This window comes from Erpetoichthys calabaricus, chromosome 14 (assembly GCF_900747795.2).
Source record: "Erpetoichthys calabaricus chromosome 14, fErpCal1.3, whole genome shotgun sequence".
In the NCBI taxonomy this organism is placed as follows: domain Eukaryota; kingdom Metazoa; phylum Chordata; class Cladistia; order Polypteriformes; family Polypteridae; genus Erpetoichthys; species Erpetoichthys calabaricus.
This window is the reverse complement of record NC_041407.2, coordinates 4,873,720-4,901,531: the sequence shown is the minus strand read 5'-3', so window position 1 is coordinate 4,901,531 and position 27,812 is coordinate 4,873,720. Positions and strand designations below refer to the sequence as shown.

At 38.6% G+C, this 27,812-nt stretch overlaps 1 protein-coding gene across 1 annotated transcript in view; it reads right to left on the bottom strand.

Annotated features, from left to right (window-relative positions):
• Positions 1 to 27,812, bottom strand: part of myo15b (myosin XVB) — a 137,065-nt gene that overhangs the window by 32,135 nt on the left and 77,118 nt on the right. The window contains 15 exon segments of the mRNA XM_051918932.1: positions 162 to 221; positions 3,355 to 3,464; positions 5,641 to 5,959; positions 7,746 to 7,986; positions 8,221 to 8,425; positions 10,259 to 10,393; positions 14,747 to 14,825; positions 15,891 to 16,088; positions 16,638 to 16,738; positions 19,149 to 19,259; positions 19,364 to 19,393; positions 20,904 to 20,991; positions 22,435 to 22,520; positions 25,237 to 25,355; positions 25,660 to 25,827. Of these exon segments, the coding sequence (XP_051774892.1) occupies positions 162 to 221; positions 3,355 to 3,464; positions 5,641 to 5,959; positions 7,746 to 7,986; positions 8,221 to 8,425; positions 10,259 to 10,393; positions 14,747 to 14,825; positions 15,891 to 16,088; positions 16,638 to 16,738; positions 19,149 to 19,259; positions 19,364 to 19,393; positions 20,904 to 20,991; positions 22,435 to 22,520; positions 25,237 to 25,355; positions 25,660 to 25,827 (2,050 nt within the window).

Sequence of the window (27,812 nt, the reverse complement as noted above, 5' to 3'; positions counted from 1 at the left end):
GCACACAATGATATCTATATCTCACAATTCGAACTAAGTAACCAACAATAAATTATCTGCTAAATGTGTTCCCAAATGTAAGAATCTAGATTGTCACACTGGGCATCAAAAGTGAGGGTGCTGTTAGAAAAGAAAATTTATAAGAAATAACAAACACCTACCTGTTCACACAGAAGGGACAGGATATAAGGGTAGTTAAACTTCTCCCTGGGGTAAAATACCTGATAAAATACATTTCAATGAATTTTATATATAGCTAAACATTATGAAATAACAAACATTTATTGTAAAATGCATTCACAGGATAGGTTTTGTTTTAAGACCCCTTTTTTTTAGATAGTATGGCAGTTCAGATTGTTATCATTAGGAAATCCACTTTTACAATTTTATTAAAAAAATATAAAGAAGGCAGAAAAAATATAAATGCAATTATACATTCTCCAGTTTCCACTCATTCCAATTCAGGGTGTGCCACCAGATAAACTGAATCCTATCCTAGCAGTACTGGGCAACAAGGCTTTAGCTAACCGTCCATTACATGGTGCTCTCATGCATGCTGGACCTCCTCAGAGTCACCTATCAACTGGTTTTTCAAGAGTTTAGGATGAAGACGACGGATACAGTGCATCTGGAAAGTATTCACAGTGCATCACTTTTTCCACATTTTGTTATGTTACAGCCTTATTCCAAAATGGATTAAATTCATTTTTTTCCTCAGTATTCTACACACAACATCCCATAATGACAACGTGAAAAAAGTTTACTTGAGATTTTTGCAAATTTATTAAAAATAAAAATATTGAGAAAGCACATGTCCATAAGTATTCACAGCCTTTGCCATGAAGCTCCAAATTGAGCTCAGGTGCATCCTGTTTCCCCTGATCATCCTTGAGATGTTTCTGCAGCTTCATTGGAGTCCACCTGTGGTAAATTCAGTTGACTGGACCTGATTTGGAAAGGCACACACCTGTCTATAGAAGGTCCAACAATTGACAGTTCATGTCAGAGCACAAACCAAGCATGAAGTCAAAGGAATTGTCTGTAGACCTCCGAGACAGGATTGTCTCGAGGCACAAATCTGGGGAAGGTTACAGAAAAATTTCTGCTGCTTTGAAGGTCCCAATGAGCACAGTGGCCTCCATCATCCATAAGTGGAAGAAGTTCAAAACCACCAGGACTCTTCCTAGGGCTGGCCGGCCATCTAAACTGAGCGATCAGAAGAGAAAGGCCTTAGTCAGGGAGGTGACCAAGAACCCGATGGTCACTCTGTCAGAGCTCCAGAGGTCCTCCGTGGAGAGAGGAGAACTTTCCAGAAGGACAACCATCTCTGCAGCAATCCACCAATCAGGCCTGTATGGTAGAGTGGCCAGACGGAAGCCACTCCTTAGTAAAAGGCACATGGCAGCCCACCTGGAGTTTGCCAAAAGGCACCTGAAGGACTCTCAGACCATGAGAAAGAAAATTCTCTGGTCTGATGACACAAAGATTGAACTCACATTTGGAGGAAACCAGGCACCGCTCATCACCAGGCCAATACCATCCCTACAGTGAAGCATGGTGGTGGCATCATCATGCTGTGGGGATGTTTTTCAGTGGCAGGGACTGGGAGACTAGTTAGGATAAAGGGAAAGATGACTACAGCAATGTACAGAGACATCCTGGATGAAAACCTGCTCCAGAGCGCTCTTGACCTCAGACTGGGGCGACTGAGGTTCATCTTTCAGCAGGACAACGACCCTAAGCACACAGCCAAGATATCAAAGGAGTGGCTTCAGGACAACTCTGTGAATGTCCTTGAGTGGCCCAGCCAGAGCCCAGACTTGAATCCGATTGAACATCTCTGGAGAGATCTTAAAATGGCTGTGCACCAACACTTCCCATCCAACCTGATGGAGCTTGAGAGGTGCTGCAAAGAGGAATGGGCGAAACTGGCCAAGGATAGGTGTGCCAAGCTTGTGGCATCATATTCAAATAGACTTGAGGCTGGAATTGCTGCCAAAGGTGCATCGACAAAGTATTGAGCAAAGGCTGTGAATACTTATGGACATGGGATTTCTGTTTTTTTATTTTTAATAAATTTGCAAAAATCTCAAGTAAACTTTTTTCACGTTGTCATTATGGGGTGTTGTGTGTAGAATTCTGAGGAAAAAAATGAATTTAATCCATTTTGTAATAAGGCTGTAACATAACAAAATGTGGGAAAAGTGATGTGGTGGGAATACTTTTCAGATGTACTGTATATACAGTAAGGCAGGAGGAAAACTGAGTACCCAATGAAAACTCATACGCTTAAGTGTCAACAAAAAAGTGATTTGCAATGTAACTGAATAATTATGTTTCAAATGGGTTTTCTGTCTGCCTCTGCTATTCAGACAATTCCACGATCATAGCACCAGCCTGCACATAATTGATTAGATTTAATTTGGATGCACATTTTGATGGGTTTTCAGTTAAGCAAGCGGTTGCCAAACAATAATGGATCATACAGGACTATAACAGAACGCAAGTAGTTAAAAAAGGGAGAAGTGTGTGACCCTCCTAAAAGAGAGTGAGCCATCCTAGAGAAGTTTAGAAGAAGGAGAGAATATCCCCTTGGCAGAGGGCAACTCATGTCCCTGGGCAGGAGAAGTGGGGTCAGTTTCTCCTTTTAGAGCAAGGTCCAGCTGGACTGGTGAGAGACCATTTGTTTTAATCAAGCGCAATCCCTGCACTGGATGAGTGAGGCCATGTAACTTTTCAAAAGGAGGTCATCAAAAGATGTTTAAGACACCAGGCCCGCTAAATGCTCAAGAAACTTTGTTGTGCAATGGCCTCAAGAGTCACAACATGCCACTGTGATGTGGTGACTCTATGACACCGTAGACTCATCCATGATCCTGGAAGTGATTTTTGTCATAGCTGAAATGGACTCCAGGAGGAGTTTTAACACCAAAGACCCACTGGCAAGAGAAAGGACGACAAGTAAAAAGGAGTGGAAGTGATATTTTGAGGTTGGGACTGAGTTAGTCACACAACCTGGTAAACAGGAAATGTGTTTGTATTTATAATAAAACTATATTATTGTATGTACATTTTCATATTTCTAGCCATTTATTCTGGGTTTAGGGGGCTGCCATGAGGGTTAATGCCTCCCATACTATGAATACATTTTATGAACTTCCTTTCACTGTCTTAGGTTGCTAAAATGTCTTAGATTTGAACCTGTTTTTCTAATCTTTTTGTTTTTTGAGCTTTCAGTCTCTTTTCCCACTTACTAATCATAGCCATAAAATTGAAAAATAGTATATATTTCTGACTTCTGCACAGTTTCTATATACCCAATATGCCCATACATTAATATAATGGCTTGCTTACCTCTTTGCGAAGAAATAACCTGGAAGGCTTATTATTGTAGGAGAAGTAGACACTGGATGACAACTTGTGTAGCTGAGTTTTTATATTGCAGTCATCAACTGGAACACAGTCTGAGGATCATAAATATTGATATTGTAATGTTTTTATTCTTCAAACATTCTCTCTTTATAGTGTAATAGCTGAATCAAGTGCCTGTCCAAAGGCCCTGTGACTTCACACGCACCGTAGGGAACAGCATTTACTTTTCCATTGTCTCCTACATTGTTGTGTTATTCATAATATTCATTTCTTTCAGTTGTAAGTTCTATACATTCCATGTTGTTTATTTCTCAGCAACTTGCAAGCTGACATAAACAGTTACCAAAAATTGGCTGATTTTGATTTTACGTGTTTGGTCTGATTGAGACAGCTGAAGACTAACAGTAAAGCCTTAATTATACATACAGTGCTGTGATAACATATTTACCCCTTTCCAATTTTCTCTTTTATTGTAAATATTTTACACAATTATTTTGTTCTCACAGCACCAGCTGCAATTGAATAACTGTTAATTCAATGAATGATAATAGGAGTTGAAAATGTTATTTCTTCACTCAGATGCTATTCACTTAATAGCTAATTTTCTTTGATCGAAGTCTTGAAAACGCTCAGTGTCTCAAATTTGCAATAATACAGAAAATAATTAATAATTAATTCTTTTGCATTTATATAGCGCTTTTCTCACTACTCAAAGCGCTCAGCAATTGCAGGTTAAGGGCCCAACAGAGCAGAGTCCCTATTGGCATTTACGGGATTCGAACCGGCAACCTTCCGATTGCCAGTGCAGATCCCTAGCCTCAGAGCCACCACTTTTTCCACTGTGTCTCTAAAAAGGGACACAAAATATAAAATGTTGCTACTTTGCACAAAACAGGGTGAATTTTTACCATATGTGAGTTATGCTCATATTATCAACTACTTCCAAAATTTTGACATTTGCAGACACATATGTGGCAATTAGAGGACATGAGGAAATCAAGACACAAAGGCAAATGCGCTGCTAAAAGACAACAACAGATAAACACTTGACTTCATCAAGCAATCATACAAGACTGTAGCTTTACACATAAACCTTCTGTGAAGTGCCATGGGAAAGGCGTTATATAAATAAAATGTATTATTATTATTATTATTATTATTATAATGAACTAGCCATGTGCGCCCAACTATGTTGCGCGTGTTAAAGTTGTCTGTGAAGGGCTCCCTGTTTAAATGCGGCTGCCAGTCGTGAACTGGGCCCTTCGTCGCACAGCATTATGATTTTTTTATAAGGGAAACAAAATTACAAAACAGAACCCTTGGACATTGATTCGATAGGAAGGGCCTACTCAGAATCACTGTCCGAATAGTAATTATGTGGTGGTGTAGGAGCATTTCTGCTTCTCTCCATTCACAGTCCGTCTCGTTTTCACGACGCTGATCTCTTCTCAACCTTTCTCCAATCTCGCAGGTTGCTTTGTGGCAATCCAAAGAGTAAGGCAATATACACGGAGCAATGGTTATAAAAGGGGGACACATAGGTACCCAGGCTCTTTAAAGCATAAATAGGGATCACTTCACTGACATGTGAGCAAGCCACGGTACAACTGTGAGACGCGCAGCACTCGCCGGCTACAATGTAACAATAATAATTTCTGGAACGTGCTGTTACGTTGTCATTCATTTTACCCACTGTCTTTCTTTCATTCATATGTTACGTAGGCACGCACCTTTTATCTTCGGCAATCTCATTCTCTAACCAGGCCTCAGGAGCTAACCAGCGTAACACTGTCCACCACTCCTTTCGTTATTCCGTCACATTGTTGACATCCGTGAGTAACAACAACGTACTAAACTGGAAGGTGGTCTACGCATGCGTGGAATTCGCAGACAAACAAAGATCAAGATCCAAATGACGATTATATATAAAGATTAGTTAATTTAAAGCACAACAATTTGTTTTTGAGGTGTGACTGGAGTACTACAGTCTTCAGTAGTATAAGCCTGGAGGAGATTCTTAAAGCAATGCCTATGTTTTAGCTGTCTCTCTACTGTCATCTAGTGCTTCTTCTTCTAATTCATTCGCAGACAAACAAAGATCAAGATCCAAATGAAGATTATATATATATATATATAGAGATATCAACTGTTCATGTACAGTGCAATCAATTATAAAGTAACTTGATATCACCATATTTCTTTGACTGAAACAATCTGTGAAAAGTGGGTCTGGTTCTAGGTATCCAGTAAATAAAGGTGATCACTTACTTTCAGCAGCCGCTGTTTTGGATGGTGGAGGAGGAAACAAAGGTTGAGGAGATGATTTTGGAGGAGCAGGGGGTTGAGGAACAGGAGGGTTTGTTACAGGAGGTTGTTTCCGTATAGAAGATGGATGTGCCACAGGAGTCTGATTGAAAAGATCAGCTAGAGAGCGTTGTTTCTGTTGCATATTGCTAGAAATGGACCTGGGGCCCCTAGCAGCAGGCTTCATGGGTGGGGGTGGAGGTGGTAGAACAACCGGATTTTGTACAGGGACGGGCTTGTGCTTCTTTTTCTCTACTTTTGGCATAGTAGGAGGCATTACCTTCTGAAAAACATGAAGCAGGCAATTAAAAAATTGTCATCTAGCTCAAATTAATTTATTGCCTCATGATCATCGACATTTTTCAGTTTCATGTGGTCAAGTGCCAGTATTCAAGTTGCTCTGATCTCAATGGTAAAGCTGCCAGGTAATTGCATAGAAGAGAAACACTACAGTATATAAATGGGGAATTCAATTTTCAACAAAACGTAGAATACAACCACCAGGAAAAGCAATTAAGAAAATGAGATGAGATTATTTTAATTTCAGAACACAACAATTTGGTGAACTTGAACTAATTATAATTAAGCTACTGAAAAAATCAGCTCTAATTAAGAGTACTTTTGACATACTTAGAGTTAAGGTGGTCTTAGTTGGTAAATGACCAATAATAAAAGACCTGAAAGAATAGTGGCGTGTAATTTAGTGCTAACACCAGGGAACAATAATTAAAACAAATCCTTACAATTGCAATAGCACAATAATATAATCACTTATGACCTACTAGACAAAGAGCCCGTTTCAACAACGTAAGATGAAATGGGCACGAGTGGAATAGCATAATATATAATAAGTATAAGCACCACAAACCTGATATAGGTGTATTGAATGAATGCGTAATTAGGCCTCGAGCTGTAGTCGAAACCGCCTTTCAGGCCTCTAGAGCTTTAATCGAAGTCGTCTTTCTCTTTGAATTTTTGCGGCCGTAAATCCGCCACCTGCCGCGATGTTGGGGTTGGATGTTGGTCTCGTAAGGTTTTTTGGGCAGCTGCGCATTCGGCTTCGGACAGATGTGAGTGAGTGAGTGAGGAGACTGGCGAATTATGTATTAAGATGATGAATAGTTCTATACTGTTTACCATATACTGAATGGCCAGTTTATTAGGCACCACTTTCTGTTCAGTCACTGACCTCTTTGATAATAACAAGGTGTTTTTTTTCCATGTGTTTGCAGTTCAGTGAGTGAATACACTAAAGATTTATGTGGCTTTTAGTGTAGCAGTTTATCAGGAACAGAAGCCTCTTATTGACCAAAGCATTACACACCTCTCAGGAGTAGGTAACCATCTAAAGAAAAATGTAGACAACTGTGAATGCTAACCGACGGTATATATGAAGTGAACTAACAGCTGAATTCAAAGCACAACTGAAAAAGAATATTAGTACCTATCCATCCATCCATTATCCAACCTGCTATATCCTAACTACAGGGTCATGTGGGTCTGCTGGAGTTACACTGGATACTCAGAGCATGGGCTATTTTATGATGTACTCTAACAACAGTGAATTGGACACCAGATTTGCACTCTGAACAGCCTAAATTTGCCAAGGTATAGACTCAGAATGGCAGCCCATGTTGACACCAATGTGTCTCAAAATTCTTGCAGATTATCAAGGGGGAAGGCTTCTGTCCTTTCATCACCATAATTTAGCAGACACCAACATCAACTCAGTCCATTTTTTTGTAAACTACATTGTGTGGTGTGTGCGGCAATGCACTGTATCAATGCAAGTTCTCAACTTATATCATAAATAAAATGAGATTCAGTAAAATAAGTGCTTTAAGCCATTTGATTAAGAAGTGCTCTACATAAGCAATTCCAGGCACTGCTGTCTCACGGCTTCATGTCCTGGGTTGTATTCTTTGCCTGGTCACTTGAAAATGAATGGATTTTGTGGCTTTCAATTTACTGAATGACAAATGAATATGACTGCAAGTTTGGTGAACAAATATTTGTGACTGCAAAGGAGTTAGAAAATTAATTGTTCCAAATTATTTTTCTTAATCAACATTAAGAGAATCTTTAATTACTTCAGTGCTTTGAAAATACATCATTAGTCTGCAATTTTTTTTTGTTATTTTAATCAATACAGCCGTACTTCTACACTTATGAAGATGCAAGGTTTGTCTCAGTGCCACCTTCCTTACTTTCTGGCTTACCTCTGGGGACACAGCTGGGCCTTGTATGCTTAAAATTGCCAGGGCTTCCTCCTTTGGGTCATTTTTCTTTAGAAACACTTTGGCAGGAATCCTTTGATAGAAAGGCAGAAATATTAATACGTAAACATCACACTCCTCTAAATGAGACAAAAACAAACAAACCCTAAAAGTCAATGTGCTTTACCATTTTTTCCTTAGTTCTTTCCAAGTCTCTTGACTAAATGCATTCCATTTTCTGCTATGGAATATTTTACTAAAAAGAACTTATTTACACCTGAAATGAGCAAAAAAAAAATGGGTGTAGGCTATTTATTAAGGTGCTCACCGTACAGGTTTATAAGGTTGTAGGTCAGGGGCTGGTCGACTTTGGTACTGTTTGATGATGTCCCGGATTTCACGAGTAGGTTCACCTTTATTCTTATCAGTTGGAGAAGTGGACCTGAAAGGTGTTTGAGCATCAGGGCTTTGGTCTCCTTTCTTATTTGCAATCTCTTCTTTTTCCTCCTCAGGTTTCTGTCTGGTAGCATTTCCTAAAAGGAAATGAAAAATTATTCAGTTCTAAACTGAAAAATACATCACATTTCAGTTAAAACACAAACAGAATTAGCCAGTACTATATACTGTAGCATCTTTTCAATCTGATTGACCTTCATAAGAATTAAAACACAATTATTTGTATGTATAGATTTTTTTTTATTATTATACTAGACAAAGAGCCCATTTCGATAACGTAAGATGAAACGGGCACGAGTGGAATAGTAAGTAATAAGTATAAGCACCACAAACCTGATATAGGTGTATTGAATGAATGCGTAATTAGGCCTGGAGCTGTAGTCGAAATCGCCTTTCAGGCCTCTAGAGCTTTAATCGAAGTCGCCTTTCTCTTCTCAGCCAGAAATCCGCTGCCTGCCACGATGTTGGTCGAAGTCGCCTTTCTCTTTGAATTTTTGCAGCCGTAAATCCGTCGCCTGCCGCAATGTCGGTCTTGTAAGGTTTTTCGGGCAGCTGTGCAGAAGGCGACTGCGCATTCGGCTTCGGACGGACGTGAGTGAGTGAGTGAGGAGACTGGCGAATTATATATTAGATGTTATGGAAGCCCTTTCACATTATGTTTACTACGGTGACACAGCGAGTCACACACAATGAATAATCAGCGACCTTGAGGTAGAAGGTCCACCTCACCACCTTAGCCACTATTCCACACTGCCTATATAGTAGGATTTGAACACTTGCCACAGTCATTGAAAATGAGCTACAGTATATAACAAGCATAACATACATTTTAACTGATAGATTCTGAGATGGTCAAACATCTTTTTGTAAATGATTCCTCATCATAGATTCAGTTTCCATGATATGACACCAGGTAATCAGCCCTTATTTTATATACAGGGGGTCCTTGAGTTACCACACAGTTCCGTTCCTACAACAGTGATGTAACCCAAATTTTGGTGTAAGTTGAAACACACCCTAGCCTAAGTCACTTACCTATCCTAATGCATTTGCAAAATCATAATCTAGAATATAAAAACACAACTAAGCCACAGAAAAAGGAAAAGGACATAAATATACTGTACTGTACATTGTACTGTAGTAACAGAAAAAATGAGTGTAAAAAAATTCCTTACGATTCCTTCTGATCTCATTACAATGTCTAAGTTCACTTCCATCATGATGGCTTTCCTCTTCTTCGAAGCACTACCATCTGAAGACTCTGACTTTCATTTAGGAGCCATGATAAGGGTCAAAAAGTCGCCAAAGCAACACAAACAGAACACTTCCACCCCCTGCAACCAAAGTAGTTCGCTCACATAGTCTGTAAGTACGACACTAACGTCTACATTTTTTAAGTTTGTATGGGAGTGAGCGTTGTAAACTCGAAACATCGTATGTCGAGACGTCGTAACCCGAGGACCCCCTGTTAGTGCTGTTCTTGATGAACGTTCTTCCACAGTACTTTAGAAGGGAGCATAGGACTGGCAAGACAAATGGTTTATTCCTTAGCCACCAGATGACATTCTCGGTCTGTTTTCCATCCATTTTCTGAACCTGTTTTTCCCATTTATGGGGTTGAAAGAATCAGGAGCCAATTCTTTTAAGACCAGAATTAGGGTACTTGATCCTAAATGGAACGTTACAGTCCATGATGAGATGGAGGTATATGGAAAGAAACCTACTGCATTGTATGCACTTAAATAACATTAGTGACCTAGCTGGAAATCAAGCCCTGGTGCACTAACTACTTAACTATAATGCTGCTGTTTTGGCTATCATCTAAAACAATTTCTTTTTTTAATATGACTACCCAAAATCCAGTACAGGTATGTATAAATGCATTTGGTTAAGTGCTACGTTGTCATTACCTGCTGCCTCATCATTTGCTTGTCTCTCTTCTGTGTAATTCAGATCAGATTCCACATCTTTGACAGGATTATCTGCTTTAGGAAGCTGAATTTTAGATGGCGGGTTTAGCTTCTTCACATGAACTTCCTCAGAGCCTGGTAATTATAAAGTGCACTTTTTAAATTCATAGCTACTTCAATCTGTGAACTTTTCTTTAAAAGTAGCCAAACATGAAAAAGACATTGTATATTAATGTATGAAAAGACAGAAAAGCACTTGCTAGGTCTACTGTCCTTTACAAAATCAAAACACATGTATGTGCCAGGAAAGAGGCTTCTTTAAGATATTTTCGAATCATTTCTGCTTCACATCGTTCCTATTTTTTAAAAGTGTTACTCCAGTGTTTCTTAGACATGACATCTGCACTGGCTTCTTAGCGTAAAGAACAGCAGAAAAGCACCTCAATCTGACCTTATTTTCACATGGATACTAAAGTCTTAAATTGTCAACTTGCTCCTGTTTTTCACAGATTTCAGCAGGTATAATTTTCCAAACTGCTTTAAGCTGACGTCTATAATACCTGTTCCAAAAACATGATCAATGCCATAAGATCTGCTGCCCTGATATTTGTCATAATGAAAGTACAGTATTTGTGCATCTGCTGGAGAATAAGGGTTAGTGCTGCTCTTATGTTGTATGTTAGTATTGATGCTTCATTTGAATGAGCATCCCCAAGTCAAATTCAATGTATCAGATTTTTTGTCCATTTTCATTTTAATAAATTATTTGTACTGCAACTCCAATTGGTAATGTCACATGGTCTATCAAGTTCATTTTAATTTAGTCTATTTCTGTATAACAATCTTCACTAAGTAAAGGCTCAGAGCAACAGTCTGGCCCAGAGTGCATCACTAAAAAGTTTTAAATTTATGCCAAACTACATGGCAAAATCTGACACTAGGGTGGTTTTCTTAAGATAAGCAGAATATGACAGGTCGTCTATCATTTGACAGGAGAATTTACACAAACGTGCACATGGCACTAAATCTACGCCATGTGATTAAAGCAAGAAGCATGCTTGATACACACATGTGCTTAGATAGATAGATAGATAGATAGATAGATAGATAGATAGATAGATAGATAGATAGATAGATAGATAGATAGATAGATAGATAGATAGATAGATAGATAGATAGATACTTTATTAATCCCGATGGGAAATTCACATTCTTCAGCAGCAGCATACTGATACAATAAATAATATTAAATTAAAGAATGATAATAATACAGGTGAAAAAAAAAACAGAAAAAAAAAAAAAAAACAGACAATAACTATGTATAATGTTAAATATTAACGTTTACCCCCCCTGGTGGAATTAAAGAGTCGCATAGTTTGGGGGAGGAACGATCTCCTCAATCTGTCCGTGGAGCAGGACAGTGACAGCAGTCTGTCACTGAAGCTGCTCTTCTGTCTGGAGATGACATTATTTAGTGGATGCAGTGGATTCTCCATAATTGATAGGAGCCTGCTGAGCGCCCTTCGCTCTGCCACAGATGTTAAACTGTCCAGCTCCATGCCAACAATAGAGCCTGCCTTCCTCACCAGTTTGTCCAGGCGTGAGGCGTCTTTCCTCTTAATGCTGCCTCCCCAGCACACCACTGCGTAGAAGAGGGCGCTCGCCACAACTGTTTGATAGAACATCTGCAGCATCTTATTGCAGATGTTGAAGGAAGCCAACCTTCTAAGGAAGTATAACCGGCTTTGTCCTTTCTTGCACAGCGCATCAGTATTGGCAGTCCAGTCTAATTTATCATCCAGCTGCACTCCCAGATATTTATAGGTCTGCACCCTCTGCACACAGTCATCTCTGATGATCACTGGGTCTATGAGGGGTCTGGGCCTCCTAAAATCCACCACCAGTTCCTTGGTTTTGCTGGTGTTCAGGTGTAGGTGGTTTGAGTCGGACCATTTAACAAAGCCATTGATTAGGTCCCTATACTCCTCCTCCAGCCCATTCCTGATACAGCCCACGATAGCAGTGTCATCAGCGAACTTTTGCACATGGCAGGACTCCGAGTTGTATTGGAAGTCCGATGTATATAGGCTGAACAGGACCGGAGAAAGTACAGTCCCTTGTGGCGCTCCTGTGTTGCTGACCACAATGTCAGACGTGCAGTTCCCAAGACGCACATACTGAGGTCTGTCTTTAAGATAGTCCACGATCCATGCCACTAGGTATGAATCTAATCCCATCTCTGTCAGCTTGTCCCTAAGGAGCAGAGGTTGGATTGTGTTGAAGGAGCTAGAGAAGTCTAGAAACATAATTCTTACAGCACCACTGCAGTCATCAGAATTCTGATTTGTTGGTAAGTATATACAGTCAACCCTTGATATACGACCGGCCTGAAATGTGAACAACTTGCTTTACAACCAAAATTTTTGTTTTGAATTACAACCAACATCTTGCATTACGACCCGAATGCGGTCACGTGTATCCGCTTGTGCGAATGTAAACAAACAGCCGAGAGTACTTTGTAAGAGTCAGTCAGAGCCCAGATACGTGTGTTTGTGGACGTAATTTCGGTCAGTGCAGTGATTTATATAATTTATTTCGATAATTGCTAAGGAAGGAAGCAAAGGTAACGAAGGTAAGGAAAGCGATCACGATTGAAACGAAGAAGGAAATTGTGTGGAAATATGAGAGTGGTGTTCGTGTGACCGATCTCGCTAATATGTACAGCATGTCGAAATCCACCATCTCGACAATTTTACAAAGAAAAGATTTGTATAAGGAGGCTCCTTCCAAACAATAACCACCGTCCATTTCACTCTCCTCCTCCTTCCTTCCTGCAAGCCAAAGATGTCAACTTAAATGGTGAGTACAGAATGAAATTGTTGTTTCTGGTAGGCTAGGCACTTTTTATAACTTTTTGGTTAGTACATTAGAAGAATTATTGGTGTTTTTGGTAAATTATGCACATTATACATCCCTTTTTCATTAAAAAAAGGGAAGTAAGTGTTGCTGTGGGAGGTTCAGAACACATTAAGGGCATTTCCATTATTTCTTATGGGAAAAATAGTCTTGATTTACAACCAACTTGAGTTACGAACTCCATTCGTTTGCGAGGACAGGTTGTAAGTCAAGGGTCCACTGTAACTTCTATTCACTTAAAACTTAAAAATACTGTATAACAGCACAACAACTACAGTTGTATCAAATATCTTACAAGTTAATTAAAAGAGTTGTAATGATTTGACATTTTACTAATATTTAACAAACATTTGTGTCATGAAATGTTTATTATTGTAATCTTAATTAAAAAGTAAGATTAGTCTGTACTTTTTGTTCTATTTTCAGCATGAAAACAATGCTAGATAATAGGTAATTATCCTTGTTTTAAAAGGTGTAATAATTTTTATATCATCTCGAGAAATTATTCACTGACAAATATTGTCTGGCACAAAAAAGACCTACAGTACTAAGCATTGACAGGATAATTCTTAAATTCTTAAATTAATGAATCAATGTTTAAATAAAATATATAACATTTTAAATTTTTTTGATTATCTGCAGTACTAAGGTGTTGTACCGTGTTAGCCTCAAAATTACACCTTTTATTAGCTAACTAAAAAAGTTTTTAGTTAGCCAATGAAAGGTGTCATTTTAGTTAGGCAATAAAAGGTGTCATTTTAGTTAGCCAATAAAAGGGGTCATTTTAGTTAGCCAATGAAAGGTGTCATTTTAGTTAGCCAATGAAAGGTGTCATTTTAGTTAGCCAATGAAAGGTGTCATTTTAGTTAGCCAATGAAAGGTGTCATTTTAGTTAGCCAATGAAAGGTGTCATTTTAGTTAGCCAATGAAAGGTGTCATTTTAGTTAGCCAATAAAAGGTGTCATTTTGCTTGACTTCTCACTAGATTAAATGTTAATTTTCTGCAGATAATTAGAAAACAAAATGAAGCATTAGAAACTAGCCAAATGAAATTGCTAATTGAAAACTCAATTCGTAATGCAAGCTTTCAGCCTTACTTTCTGACAATTTATTACCCACCAAATGTTTCATGACATACAATCAGAAAACAAAGGTGCGTCTCATTATGAAACACTCAGGGATTCACATCAACACGTGTTGAAGAGGGTTTCACTCTGTGTGCTTTCAATAAATGTCAATTAAAGCCTGTTGAAGTTACTACTCATACTGCACAGGTCCAGCTCCCCTACATAGCCCTGTCTGCTTTTTGCCTTTACAGACGAAGTTGTAAACAATTTATGGAAAAGATGGGTTACAGCCTGGATTGGAATATGTTTATGGAAGAATCATAATTTGAAGTAGCTAACTCAAAATGATCCTTACCTTGAATGATGAAAGCTTTATAAACTATTTATAATTTGGCCTTAGGTACTGAATGGATTTGAATTACATAATTAGACTAAAAAGCACCGATTTTTAGACATTTCAACTGTACATACTTTCTCATGTGATGCAAGGATGATAGAAACTAACCAATTTTTTGAAAAAACTCCATTTTCTGTTGAAATGATTCCATCGGCTTGAAATCTTGAACTTTTACCTCACGATTGTCCTGTAAAAATTAGAAAGCAACTGTTAATTTTTAGGGAGAAAAAACACAGAAACGGATAAACTTTTATAGTATTTTATGTGCACCTCTAGTTGGCAAAAAGCACTATTTCAAAGTACTCGTGCAGATACAGTACAGCAAAATTGTCTCTATGTTCCTAAAATAAGGAAGGAAGAAAAACCTCATGGAAGGTCAACCAGAGATTTAGGGATGGAGAATGAACCAATAGTCTTATTATTTGTTATTTACAGTATGATGGCCTAGACACTGGGGAACCCGCTTTAGTTAGAAGCCCGGGTGTTAGAATTTTTACTCTAAGCCTTAAAAATACATCATGCCACTGTTGTAAGTTCTGAAGAGGATTTCCAATATCACATTTGATGTATATTAGACAGACATTCTTGCAAATGTTTAAAATCAAACGATCAACCTACCTTTTGTCAGGTTGCTCAGAATTAATAAGTCACCCTGGATAAACTTTGACGGACACTTAATGTAATATACACCACTTAATGTACATTAGATATTCAGTCTTGCAAATATTTATAAACAAACAATCAACCTTTCTTTTGTCAGGTGGCTCAGATTTATTAAGCCACCCTGCATAAACTTTACACTAAAATGCAGTCATTATATTTTGTGTAAAGAATTCTTTTATAAACAAACTCAGAAGTATTGAGCTACTGCAGAATATTAAATGAGAGTTTCTCTTGCAATATTTGATGAAACGGTCTTTTAATTTAGACAGCAATGGATGCCACTTCTTGATACCAAGGTGTGGTGTTTTCTGTGTGGATGTTGTATGTTGGTCCCGTGTTTGTCAGTGCCCGTTATCTGTTTAATGATACACTTTAAACAGCCCCCAAAGAACGTGGGTCTTGCAGTGGACTGAGAGAACTTGCAAACAACACACAGAAGTCAACTCCAGCTGAGAATTAAACAGGCGTCCAGATTGTGAGTACTGGCAGCTATACCAAACAATGCTTGCACGGACGTTTTTCAGTAAGTTAAAATGTTTTAAACCTAAAAGAGTATTCTGTGAAAACAAAGGAAGGAGGTATGCATTACCTGAATTGATGGGGTTCTGGGTGGGACTGGTTTGGGCACAGAGTTCTGCATTGAAACAGGATCGGAGGATGGCTCTTGATGGCTAGGTGTTTCTGGAGAAATGTTTGGTTTGGGAGCCACAGGTGGAGCTTTGTTTTCAATCTGATTTTTCTGCTGCTGTTGAGATAGTGTCAAGGCCTGGAGTGTCATTTGCTGAGCCTGTAAATTTGGGAAAATAATTTAATGTTATTAGTTCCTCCACTACATTATATTCTACCACAATCCTTCATAACTGTGATATGTAACCCTCTAGAATCCTTGTTGGCAGTCAGCATACACTTATAAAACACCTGAGATTTTGTTTAATACTGGCCAACTCAGAGTTACAGATCTACATTATGCAACATTTGGCGAGTATTCTCTTACCCCTTTGACAAATAATCCATCAAACTATTGAAAAGAGTTTGTTAGGCTCTCCTACACACATTTGAATGATTCCCCAATCCTTACTCCATTTCTCTTGCAGTTAGCATATCTTACCCATATTTAGAGTATTTCTTCTGTACCTAATCACACTCTATTTGCTTAAATAACGATGACTAAGAAGTACAATCGCACCTTACCGTCAAGTGATTCCTATATGCCTTCACATTTCAGCTTCATATCTTGGTTTGACACAAGGAAATCTGTATTTCTAGCTTGCTTGCTCACTTTGGTCATAAGTCTTCAAAAGAAGCCTACATAATATTAATCAGGAGAAATAAATACCAGAATAGCAGCTTGCTGGTTTATAAAAGCTTGTTGTTGTGCTGCCACCTCCTGGGGACTGAGGGCTGGGACGACAGGATTGGCTGCAGGCATCATCATTGCTGAATTCAAATAGAATAATTAGGTTATACTTCTTCATAACTTACTCACTATATTAAAATTCAGAGAAACAAAGAGATTAATTCAATACAATAGATGTGCACTGGAAAACAAAGGAGGGGAATATGCAAAAATATCTGCATTCATTATCATAAGGCATTTCATATAGCAAACAATATTATGGCAAATATACAAACTAATCAATACAATAAAAATTAACAACAAGTACAGGAACAGAGCCTAGGTGCTTTGTTGTAATATGCAAAGGATCATAAAAAGAAATCCAGCAAACTACAAATTCCGGTGTGTTTTTCTAGAATGTTTTCACAAACCCTAATTTTGATCTGAAATGTGTAGCTTTTTTTCTTCTTTATTTTTGGCACAAGTCTAATTAACACACTTCAATAAAACAGCTCCTTATAACCAGGTCAGGTCAGGTTGGAGAGCATGCACTGGTACAGCGGGCTGCCACATCCACCATATAACGAAACAACTCGGAATCCTGGTCAGCAACGCCCCAGGCAGACACACGGTCCAGTGTCACCCTCTGGGAATGACCCTCTATCTGCTGCAGCCAGGTGTTACATGGGCATCCCCCCTTGGCTTGATCCAGCCACTCGGGTCCTCAACAATGAGGATCCTTTGAGATGGATCATCCTTGGGTAATCACACCACATGGCCGTAGTGCCATAACTGACGCTCCCTCACAATGCAGGTCATGTGCCTCATTTGGGACTTCATGAGCAACACAAAGTCAAACCAATGGTACCCACACAGACACAAAGTACCAAAGGAGTCCAGTCTTCATCTCAGGTCACTGGATAATGTCCATGTCTCTCAGCCATATAGCATATCTCTATTATATCTAGGCAGTGGTGCTGTAAGAATTATGTTTCTAGACTTCTCTAGCGCCTTCAACACAATCCAACCTCTGCTCCTTAGGGACAAGCTGACAGAGATGGGATTAGATTCATACCTAGTGGCATGGATCATGGACTATCTTAAAGACAGACCTCAGTATGTGCGTCTTGGGAACTGCAGGTCTGACATTGTGGTCAGCAACACAGGAGCGCCACAGGGGACTGTACTTTCTCCGGTCCTGTTCAGCCTATATACATCGGACTTCCAATACAACTCGGAGTCCTGCCATGTGCAAAAGTTCGCTGATGACACTGCTATAGTGGGCTGCATCAGGAATGGGCTGGAGGAGGAGTATAGGGACCTAATCAATGACTTTGTTAAATGGTGCGACTCAAACCACCTACACCTGAACACCAGCAAAACCAAAGAGCTGGTGGTGGATTTTAGGAGGCCCAGACCCCTCATAGACCCAGTGATCATCAAAGGTGACGGTGTGCAGATGGTGCAGACCTATAAATATCTGGGAGTGCAGCTGGATGATAAATTAGATTGGACTGCCAATACTGATGCTCTGTGCAAGAAAGGACAGAGCCGGTTATACTACCTTAGAAGGCTGGCGTCCTTCAACATCTGCAATAAGATGCTGCAGATGTTCTATCAGACAGTTGTGGCGAGCGCCCTCTTCTACGCAGTGGTGTGCTGGGGAGGCAGCATAAAGAAGAAAGACGCCTCACGCCTGGAGAAACTGGTGAGGAAGGCAAGCTCTATTGTTGGCATGGAGCTGGACAGTTTAACATCTGTGGCAGAGCGAAGGGCGTTCAGCAGGCTCCTATCAATTATGGAGAATCCACTGCATCCACTAAACAGTGTCATCTCCAGACAGAAGAGCAGCTTCAGCGACAGACTGCTGTCACTGTCCTGCTCCACGGACAGATTGAGGAGATCGTTCCTCCCCCAAACTATGCGACTCTTTAATTCCACCCAGAGGGGTAAACGTTAACATTCAACATTATACATAGTTATTGTCTGTTTTTCACCTGCATTATTATCATTCTTTAATTTAATATTATTTATTGTATCAGTATGCTGCTGCTGAAGAATGTGAATTTCCCATTGGGATTAATAAAGTATCTATCTATCTATCTATCTATAATGCAGACAGATCATTATTTTCGTGACAGCATCACTTTTGCATATAACAACAGCACTATCCCTCTGGTTTAGAAAAGATCTTCACCTCAGCTGGGACTGTCAACTCTGCGGCAGGCAGGTAAGCACGAGTGCCTTGGTGTAATCCAGGATGGGATTTTTATATTATATATTTATTTTATATAAGTTAGACATTTGCAATATGTTAAGCTGCTCATTCTCTAGTAAACCGTGTTTGAAAGTTTCCAATGTAGTATTTACCTGTTTGCTCTGAAATAAGAGCTCTCGGAGTGATAAAACCGAACAGTTCCTAAGGTCTAGTAGCCTACCTTTGTAACAAATTGATCTAAGACTAGATGCTTTACCACTAATGTTTAAAGAATTAAGAACATGTTAACTTACATGGCATAGTGCCCATTGGTGACATTACTGGCATGTTAGGCATAACTGGCATCATTCCTCCCATTAAAGGCATTGTGGGATAGGAGGGCATCTGTGCCATACCTGGCATGCCTATATTAAAAAAAAAAAAAGCATAGTACAAAGCAAAAAATATTTCAATTTCACTTACCCCTTTTCATTATTATTTATTTGCTAAAAAAATCATTAATTCTTACCCATTGGGTAGCTCTGCATCACTGGAACTCCTGCAAAAAAAAAGTAAAATAAAGATATTCTATCTCAGACCTACATTTGCCTGGCTCTGACGATATTTATTTTATACAGCACATTTAAATGCACAAAAGTTGCTCAAAGTGTTTTATATACTAATAATAATAACTACTGTACATCAAAAGGGTCACAACAAACAAAGTGAAAAACTAAGGAAGAATTGTTTGTAACTGTTAATTCAAGACTGTTAAAAAGAGACCAGCTTAATAGTCAAATTCTATGGTTAAAATTCCAAAAACATATTACATATTAAAAACTGACTATTAACTTGACCAGCAGGGAAATATATTATAAAACAAATGATTCTAGGTAATAATACTGCTCTAAGTCAGATAACAAAATATATTCTATATCTCTCTATTATAAAAAAAAATCCTGGAGAGAAACAGTAGGGCGTTGAGACGTGATGTTCACGTTAAGATCATGGAAGACAGTTATTATTACTCAGAGAAATAATGAAAAGTAGCACAAACAAACAGAAATTACTACTCGAAAAAAGGGAAAATAAATCACCACGGACCAGGTGTCATTGAAACAAAAAGCAGAACAAAGCGAGGTCAGAAATAAAAGATAAAAAGTAAAACGTCATAAAGAGGTTCAAAAACAAAAGGGGGCCAAACACATGCAGAGCAGGTTGGAGAAAATGAAAACTGGAATTCAAAAGACTCAAAAAAAACGTAGGCACGAAACACATGCAGAGCGAGATACAGAATATGAAAACAGAAAAAAAACGACAGTGTCAAAACAAAGAAAGTAAAGATCGCATTAGTGCAAAAAAAGAGAAATTATTACTCGGAGAAATAACGAAAAGGCGAATATAGATCAAAGATATGGACATAGGTGATATGTCAGAAGTATGTGAATATTATAAGGCTTTGAAGTTTAAGTCAGAGAATTTCAAAAACGGAGTTTACCTCACATGCATTTATTGGTTACTTTGCAAAAAAAATTATTAACTGCTGATAATGTCGATCGTTTGGTCTGTGCTGAAATTCCAAACAGAGGAACCTATCCTGATTAAACACATCTCACGGACCTCATTTAAAAGATTCAGCATATTGGGACTTGAAAGATTCCAAATTTTGTTTTTACATAAGTTGTGAAATAAAAGTGAAACTAATGAAATAGCAACAATTCAAAGAAAAAAAAAAAATCTTAAAAGTGTGTATCCGGAAAAACAAACACGGGGGCTGGCAAGCAAAGCGAGCAGGGGGCTAAGCTCCCTAGTAATTCCTATGGAAATGTAAACAGAGCTCTTCAACAGTGAAGGCCATGGCCTATCAATGTCAGAGGTAGAGTTGTTTCATTAACCCTAAATCCTGACCCGAACCCTAAGTCCTGAGGTGACTTGACCAGGGGTAACACAGAGAGTCAGCAGTGAAGACTTAATTAACAACCTTGCAAATTCCAGTTCAATGCCAAAGAGACAAAGACCTGTTCTAAGCACCGTATGTTACTATTATTTATTTATTTACTTATTTTTACCTGTGGCAGAAAATGGGCCTGACTGCATGGGACCCACTCCACCGCCTCCTTTCATCCTTCGAGACAGCATATTGACCCGCTCCATCTCCTGCAATTAATATTTTTTATAAATGGGACTTGAACATTAAATAATAAAAAGCTTCACTTCTAAGAAGCATCTGTCTTAACTTTAATGTACTCGGAGTATGATGCTTTTTTTTTTTTTTTTTTTTTTAAGAATAATGCAAATATAATCACAGCACCAAATAAAGCAACTTTTTAACCTCTACTGCTTACTGTAGCATCTTTACCCTTAATTCATAAGTAAACAACTTTGAATTTGATGGTCATTATGGATTTATAAATTCTTATATGAATAATGAATGAGAGATAACTAATATGCTAAAGACATTCAAGAAAAAGGAGAACAAAACCACATAGATGACTATCACTAATACAGTGAAAGTTTATGAGGAGATAAATAATAATAGTTGGCACAGGGCTGCCATTTCTTGATTATGAGTTCTAAGGTACATGTACTTTACGTTCTGTATGACAACAATCGGTTAGTAATCTATGAAACTTTGATATGTTTATCAACTTCCAACTGAAAAAAAAATGTCAAATGAACAAAATAAAACTACCAATAATATTCAAAACTGATATTCACAACCTAGTTTTAAAGATTCTTTTTTCCACATCTTGGCAATCTACTTAAATAACTATTCTGGGATTACTGACTTGTATCATAACAAAGTTGTCATCAACATGTGGTGCAGAGTTAACACTCAACCAGAAAGTTAAAATGTATGTAGGCTGTTATTTTTTAGTGTAACAACATAATTATGAAGTTTACAAAATTGGAGAAGTATTATTTTAATTTAAAACAATTAGTTTTAAACAGAGTAATATGATCTACAAGCTGGATTGCTTTATTCCTGATTAGTCTTTCCTGATCCACCTCGGATTTGGGCTGTTACTTCATTCCGTTCAGATCTCAAACGTGACTACAGAACTTAAGCAGTTTTCAGTGTTCACACATGCAGCTACACAGAACACCTAAACAAATTACACATTGATACTTTAAATTACTGAATTATTTCCTGAATCCAATGTGTAAACGTCAAGTGAACAATTGTTACAATTCAAAGTGAGTTACTGCATATTTTGAAAATCATAAACTTTAATACATAAACAAAATAATGCTTTTGTAATCAGTATCTTATCAATATGACCAGCTATGAGTAGCTTGTGATTACTTCACATAACAGATGTCCATACCCAGTTGAAATTTCACACTAGTGCAAGAGTACATCCCAAGTATAAATAGAAATACACACACACACACCACATAATTATGTGCAGGTCAAAAAGCCTGCTGAGAACACTTTTTAAAAGCCTGCAAGGATCGAGTTCACAAGAAACCAGCTTTAAGATTATAAAAGGTTGCACAAACCAAGTAATGCTGTAAATCACTAATAAAAAAGTGTTACATGTCTTTCAGTGACATTCATCAGCATTCCCCCTGTCTGTGTTAATGGCTATACTTAACAGAGCTTCCACGGTCCAAGACGGGATCAAAAAGATTATCTACAAATGAGTCATACTCAGCCGGAGGACATCGTCTAGATGGTGAATCTGCAGAGAAAAATTAACACTGTTTTATATATGTCCTGCAAAATATTTCTAATCTCTGTGACATAAAGTATGTGAACCTTACAGATACAGCAAGAACAGCTTAGAAAATGTGTGCATGGCATAACATTCTGGTGTGCTCGGGGACTGCTTTGAAAGTTGGAGCATTCTGGATTTTTGTTTTTACACTTCAAAGACAGATATATCCAATTTTTGTTGACTAAATGTTTTTGTAACAATGAGTCAAATTCAAAATAACAATAATAAAATGTAATTACATGTATTAGGAAGGAACATCTAATACAGGTTTTAAAATAGTATTTCACAATATTATATACAGTATTGCAATTAAAAAACAATTCCAAAAAGTGGTGTACCTCAAATACAGTGCATCCAGACAGTATTCACAGCGCATCACTTTTTCCACATTTTGTTATGTTACAGCCTTATTCCAAAATGGATTAAATTCATTTTTTTCCCTCAGAATTCTACACACAACACCCCATAATGACAACGTGAAAAAAGTTTACTTGAGGTTTTTGCAAATTTATTAAAAAAAAAAAAAACTGAGAAATCCCATGTCCATAAGTATTCACAGCCTTTGCTCAATACTTTGTTGATGCCCCTTTGGCAGCAATTCCAGCCTCAAGTCTTGTTGAATATGATGCCACAAGCTTGGCACACCTATCCTTGGCCAGTTTCGCCCATTCCTCTTTGCAGCACCTCTCAAGCTCCATCAGGTTGGATGGGAAGTGTCGGTGCACAGCCATTTTAAGATCTCTCCAGAGATGTTCAATCGGATTCAAGTCTGGGCTCTGGCTGGGCCACTCAAGGACATTCACAGAGTTGTCCTGAAGCCACTCCTTTGATATCTTGGCTGTGTCCTTAGGGTCGTTGTCCTGCTGAAAGATGAACCTCAGTTGCCCCAGTCTGAGGTCAAGAGTGCTCTGAAACAGGTTTTCATCCAGGATGTCTCTGTACATTGCTGCAGTCATCTTTCCCTTTATCCTGACTAGTCTCCCAGTTCCCCACATCATGCTGCCACCACCATGCTTCACTGTAGGGATGGTATTGGACTGGTGATGAGCGGTGCCTGGTTTCCTCCAAACGTGACGCCTGCCATTCACACCAAAGAGTTCAATCTTTGTCTCATCGGACCAGAGAATTTTCTTTCTCATGGTCTGAGAGTCCTTCAGGTGCCTTTTGGCAAACTCTAGGTGGGCTGCCATGTGCCTTTTACTAAGGAGTGGCTTCCGTCTGGCCACTCTACCATACAGGCCCGATTGGTGGATTGCTGCAGAGATGGTTGTCCTTCTGGAAGGTTCTCCTCTCTCCACAGAGGACCTCTGGAGCTCTGACAGAGTGACCATCGGGTTCTTGGTCACCTCCCTGACTAAGGCCCTTCTCCCCCGATCGCTCAGTTTAGATGGTCGGCCAGCTCTAGGAAGAGTCCTGGTGGTTTCGAACTTCTTCTACTTACAGATGATGGAGGCCACTGTGCTCATTGGGACCTTCAAAGCAGCAGACATTTTTCTGTAACCTTCCCCAGATTTGTGCCTCGAGACAATCCTGTCTCGGAGGTCTACAGACAATTCCTTTGACTTCATGCTTGGTTTGTGCTCTGACATGAACTGTCAACTGTGGGACCTTCCATAGACAGGTGTGTGCCTTTCCAAATCATGTCCAGTCAACTGAATTTACCACAGGTGGACTCCAATGAAGCTGCAGAAACATCTCAAGGATGATCAGGGGAAACAGGATGCACCTGAGCTCAATTTGGAGATTCATGACAAAGGCTGTGAATACTTATGTACATGTGCTTTCTCAATTTTTTTATTTTTAATAAATTTGCAAAAACATCAAGTAAACTTTTTTCACGTTGTCATTATGGGGTGTTGTGTGTAGAATTCTGAGGAAAAAAATGAATTTAATCCATTTTGGAATAAGGCTGTAACATAACAAAATGTGGACAAAGTGATGAAGCGCTGGGAATACTTTCCGGATGCACTGTAGCTTTCATAAATACCAGATTTCTCAAGTGAGGTAAAAATTGCATTAATTGACATATCATTGCTAAAGTGGGATGTCACGATACCAACATTTCGTATTCCATACCACTGCCAATGAAATGTTGTGACACTCAATACCTTTTGACAATTGATGTTACAAAGGAGGTTTCATGTTTTTGAAATTTCAAAATGTTTTATTTAAAAGAGCACTCTACTTGAGATACCTCTATTTCCCAACAAAACTTTTTGAAGAATGACTGTAGCAAATTTCAACAAATCAGTCCACTGGAAGCTGAGTGGCCTCATGTGGACAGACAGATCCAAGGATAACAATAGATGCTTTCACATTTTATGCAAACACACCGAAAAACTCAGTACCCCTTCTTGTAGACCGGAGCTGCAGTTAAGTTGCCCCATCAGTAACAGCTGGTAGTCAGGATCACCATATGCAATGCTAGTCAACTAAATCTTCTGACGGTGAACAATTAGTGACAAATGGGTCTTCAGATTAGCACAAATGTCCGGACCAGTTATAAGGTGTTGAAGCAAGTCAGTAACCTAGAGTTACTTCAAGTCAAGACTACACCAACAACAGTACTTTGATAACTTATTAGACTCTAAGTTCCAGGACTTAAAGTTTGTAGTAGAAAAAGAGAAAACTGCATTATTCAGGTGACTAGATATAAACCACAGCACAGAAGGTTGCTTACCTTTGTGGACAGAATATAAAGGAGTGGCATCAAGTGAATAATTTTTGGAAAAGGGAAGGCCTGGGGCTTGCATACTTGGAGCAGGTGGGATTAGACTTCCTTGGAAATCACTGACTGACCTGACAGAGAGAAATCATAACACAGTCATATAATTACATAGTTAAATATTCAAGGAAAGGGCCTGATAGGCTTTGACTCACCCTTTTTGAATGAGAATGAATTTTCTTTGCCATTTGTGTAATCAGAAGATTCTTTTTCATTTTCCTGTTCTGCAAGCTGGCCTCATTATTACATTTATAATTAACATTTACTTTTGTTACTGTTAAGTATAAGAAGCTTCTGTGTCCATTTTCGAGTACATGTGTTTGGTAAAAGAACAATTCCTTGGTGAAATTCTGAGCTTTAAAATGCTGTGTAACTTACATGCCATTATCAGAACCGAAGAGGTAATCCTTCTTTGAATTTGACATAAGGTGAAGAGCTTCATTTTTTCCAATCAGATCCAGCACATAGTCACAGCCCACCAGGTCTGTCCACTCTTCCCCAGTGAACATAGACACTGTCCAGCCTCTCTGAGCTTCTGCAAGTCCACTATGGCAATTCAGAGTAGAAACATATAGTTAGTATATAAATGTATTAATAAATTATTACAAAGATAATAACAGTTGTTTAAAATTCTGTTTTTACCTACAGTATGTCTGCCTGGCAATGCCTTTTAAAATTGGTCAGCATTTCGACCCAACAGAACCTCTAGTTCAGTGCACCTAACAGCATTCCATGAATCAGGCACTAAGTCAAGATTACAAAGTACATGCTAGATGCACAACTGCCAAGAAAATGTTAACGTTACATGTACAGTGATCCCTCGCTATATCACGCTTCGACTTTCGCGGCTTCAATCTATCTTGATTTTTTCTCATACACACTTACGTCACTACGCATGCGTTTTCTGAGAACTTTTATCTAAGCCCCACGATGGCTCCTAAATGTGCTGCTTTTTATAAGCCTTCTGACAATGAAACTAAGTGCCGGAGGAAGATGCTTACCATCCAGGAGAAGGTGAAACTCTTGGATATGATCAAAGATGGCAGTACCCTACAAAAGCCTCCTCACGCATATGAAAAGACAGCGCCAGCAACTGCCTATCAAGATGTTCTTCAGCCGCGCACCCAGACACCCACTGCCTACTCCTAGTACTTCTTCAGCGGAAGACGACAACGACGCACCTGCTGAAGATACTGCACCACCTTGTCACGCTTGGGTCACAGATTTGCACAGAGACACAGGAGGTTGTAGAAAAAAAAGAACTTCATTCAAAGCACTGCAAACAAACATTTGTCTCTTTTCAAAAGTTTAAATGTGCTCCATGACAAGTCGGAGATGACAGTTCTGCCAGGAGCAGAGAATGTCAGAGAGAGAGAGAGAGAGAGAAACAAAACAACCAATTCCAAAGCTGAGAGGCGCTGCACAATACTTTTAAGTAAGCGGAGTACCGCGTGAGAGGTTTATCGCACGTTATAACGCAAGTAAGAAGGGTAAGGAGCAATATGAAGGTAGATGGTCAGCTGTTTCAGGGCTATTCCCAGCGGCGTCTGTGTCCTCTGAGGGTGCGATCAGCGCTCCGGCTTACAACCTGAAGACTCTCCTACTGAGCTCGTGCCTTCATAGGTTAGTGGTTGTGTGTAAGAACTGTGTGTGTGTGTAATTAAATGTACAGTACAATAATAATAATATGATATTTGTAACGTCTAATATGTCTTATTTTCTCTAATATATTGGGTAATATGAGTGTAATGGTGACTAAAGGGTGTTATTTCATGTCTAGAGAGCTCTAATAAGGTTAAAAAACGTATGTAGAAGGTCGTAAACAGGTTTTCTATACTCTAACTGCAAAAATATTCGATTTATAAATAAAGAATCCTACTTGTCGAAAATTCATTTATCGTGGTAGAGTCTGGAATGGATTAACCGTGATAAACGAGGGTTCACTGTATCTGATATTCCAGAAGTTTCAAACTCAGTCTCAAGACTGAGGCTTTTTTGTTTTAACAAACTCCTGCTTTGAAATGTACTTAAAAAAAAAAAACCAACATGCTATAGTTTCTCAGTGTCTACCTGCATGATGTCAATCCACAAATTCCAACAAGGTCTATTTACATTTACAGAAATTTAACAGTAATTATTTTGCCTATTTGTAGAAATTAATATGTATGCTCTACCTTAAAATGAAGGACTTTGCTCTGTTATTTAATTTGCATCGGTTATTTGAGGTACTGCTTACCAATAAGCATGGAGGTGGAGAACACTTAAGTAGCTGTTATAATTTATAGCACTTGTCGTGTTTAGTGGTGGCTCTGTGGGATCTGCACTGGTAATCGGAAGGTTGCCAGTTCGAATCCCATAAGATGCCAATAGGGACTCTGCTCTGTTGGGCCCTTAACCTGCAATTGCTGAGTGCTTTGAGTAGTGAGAAAAGCGCTATATAAATGCAAAGAATTATTATTATTATTTTGCATTTAGTTAAGAAAATGAATTCATGAGTGAACTATAGAATTAAAAACAGTGGGACAATCACT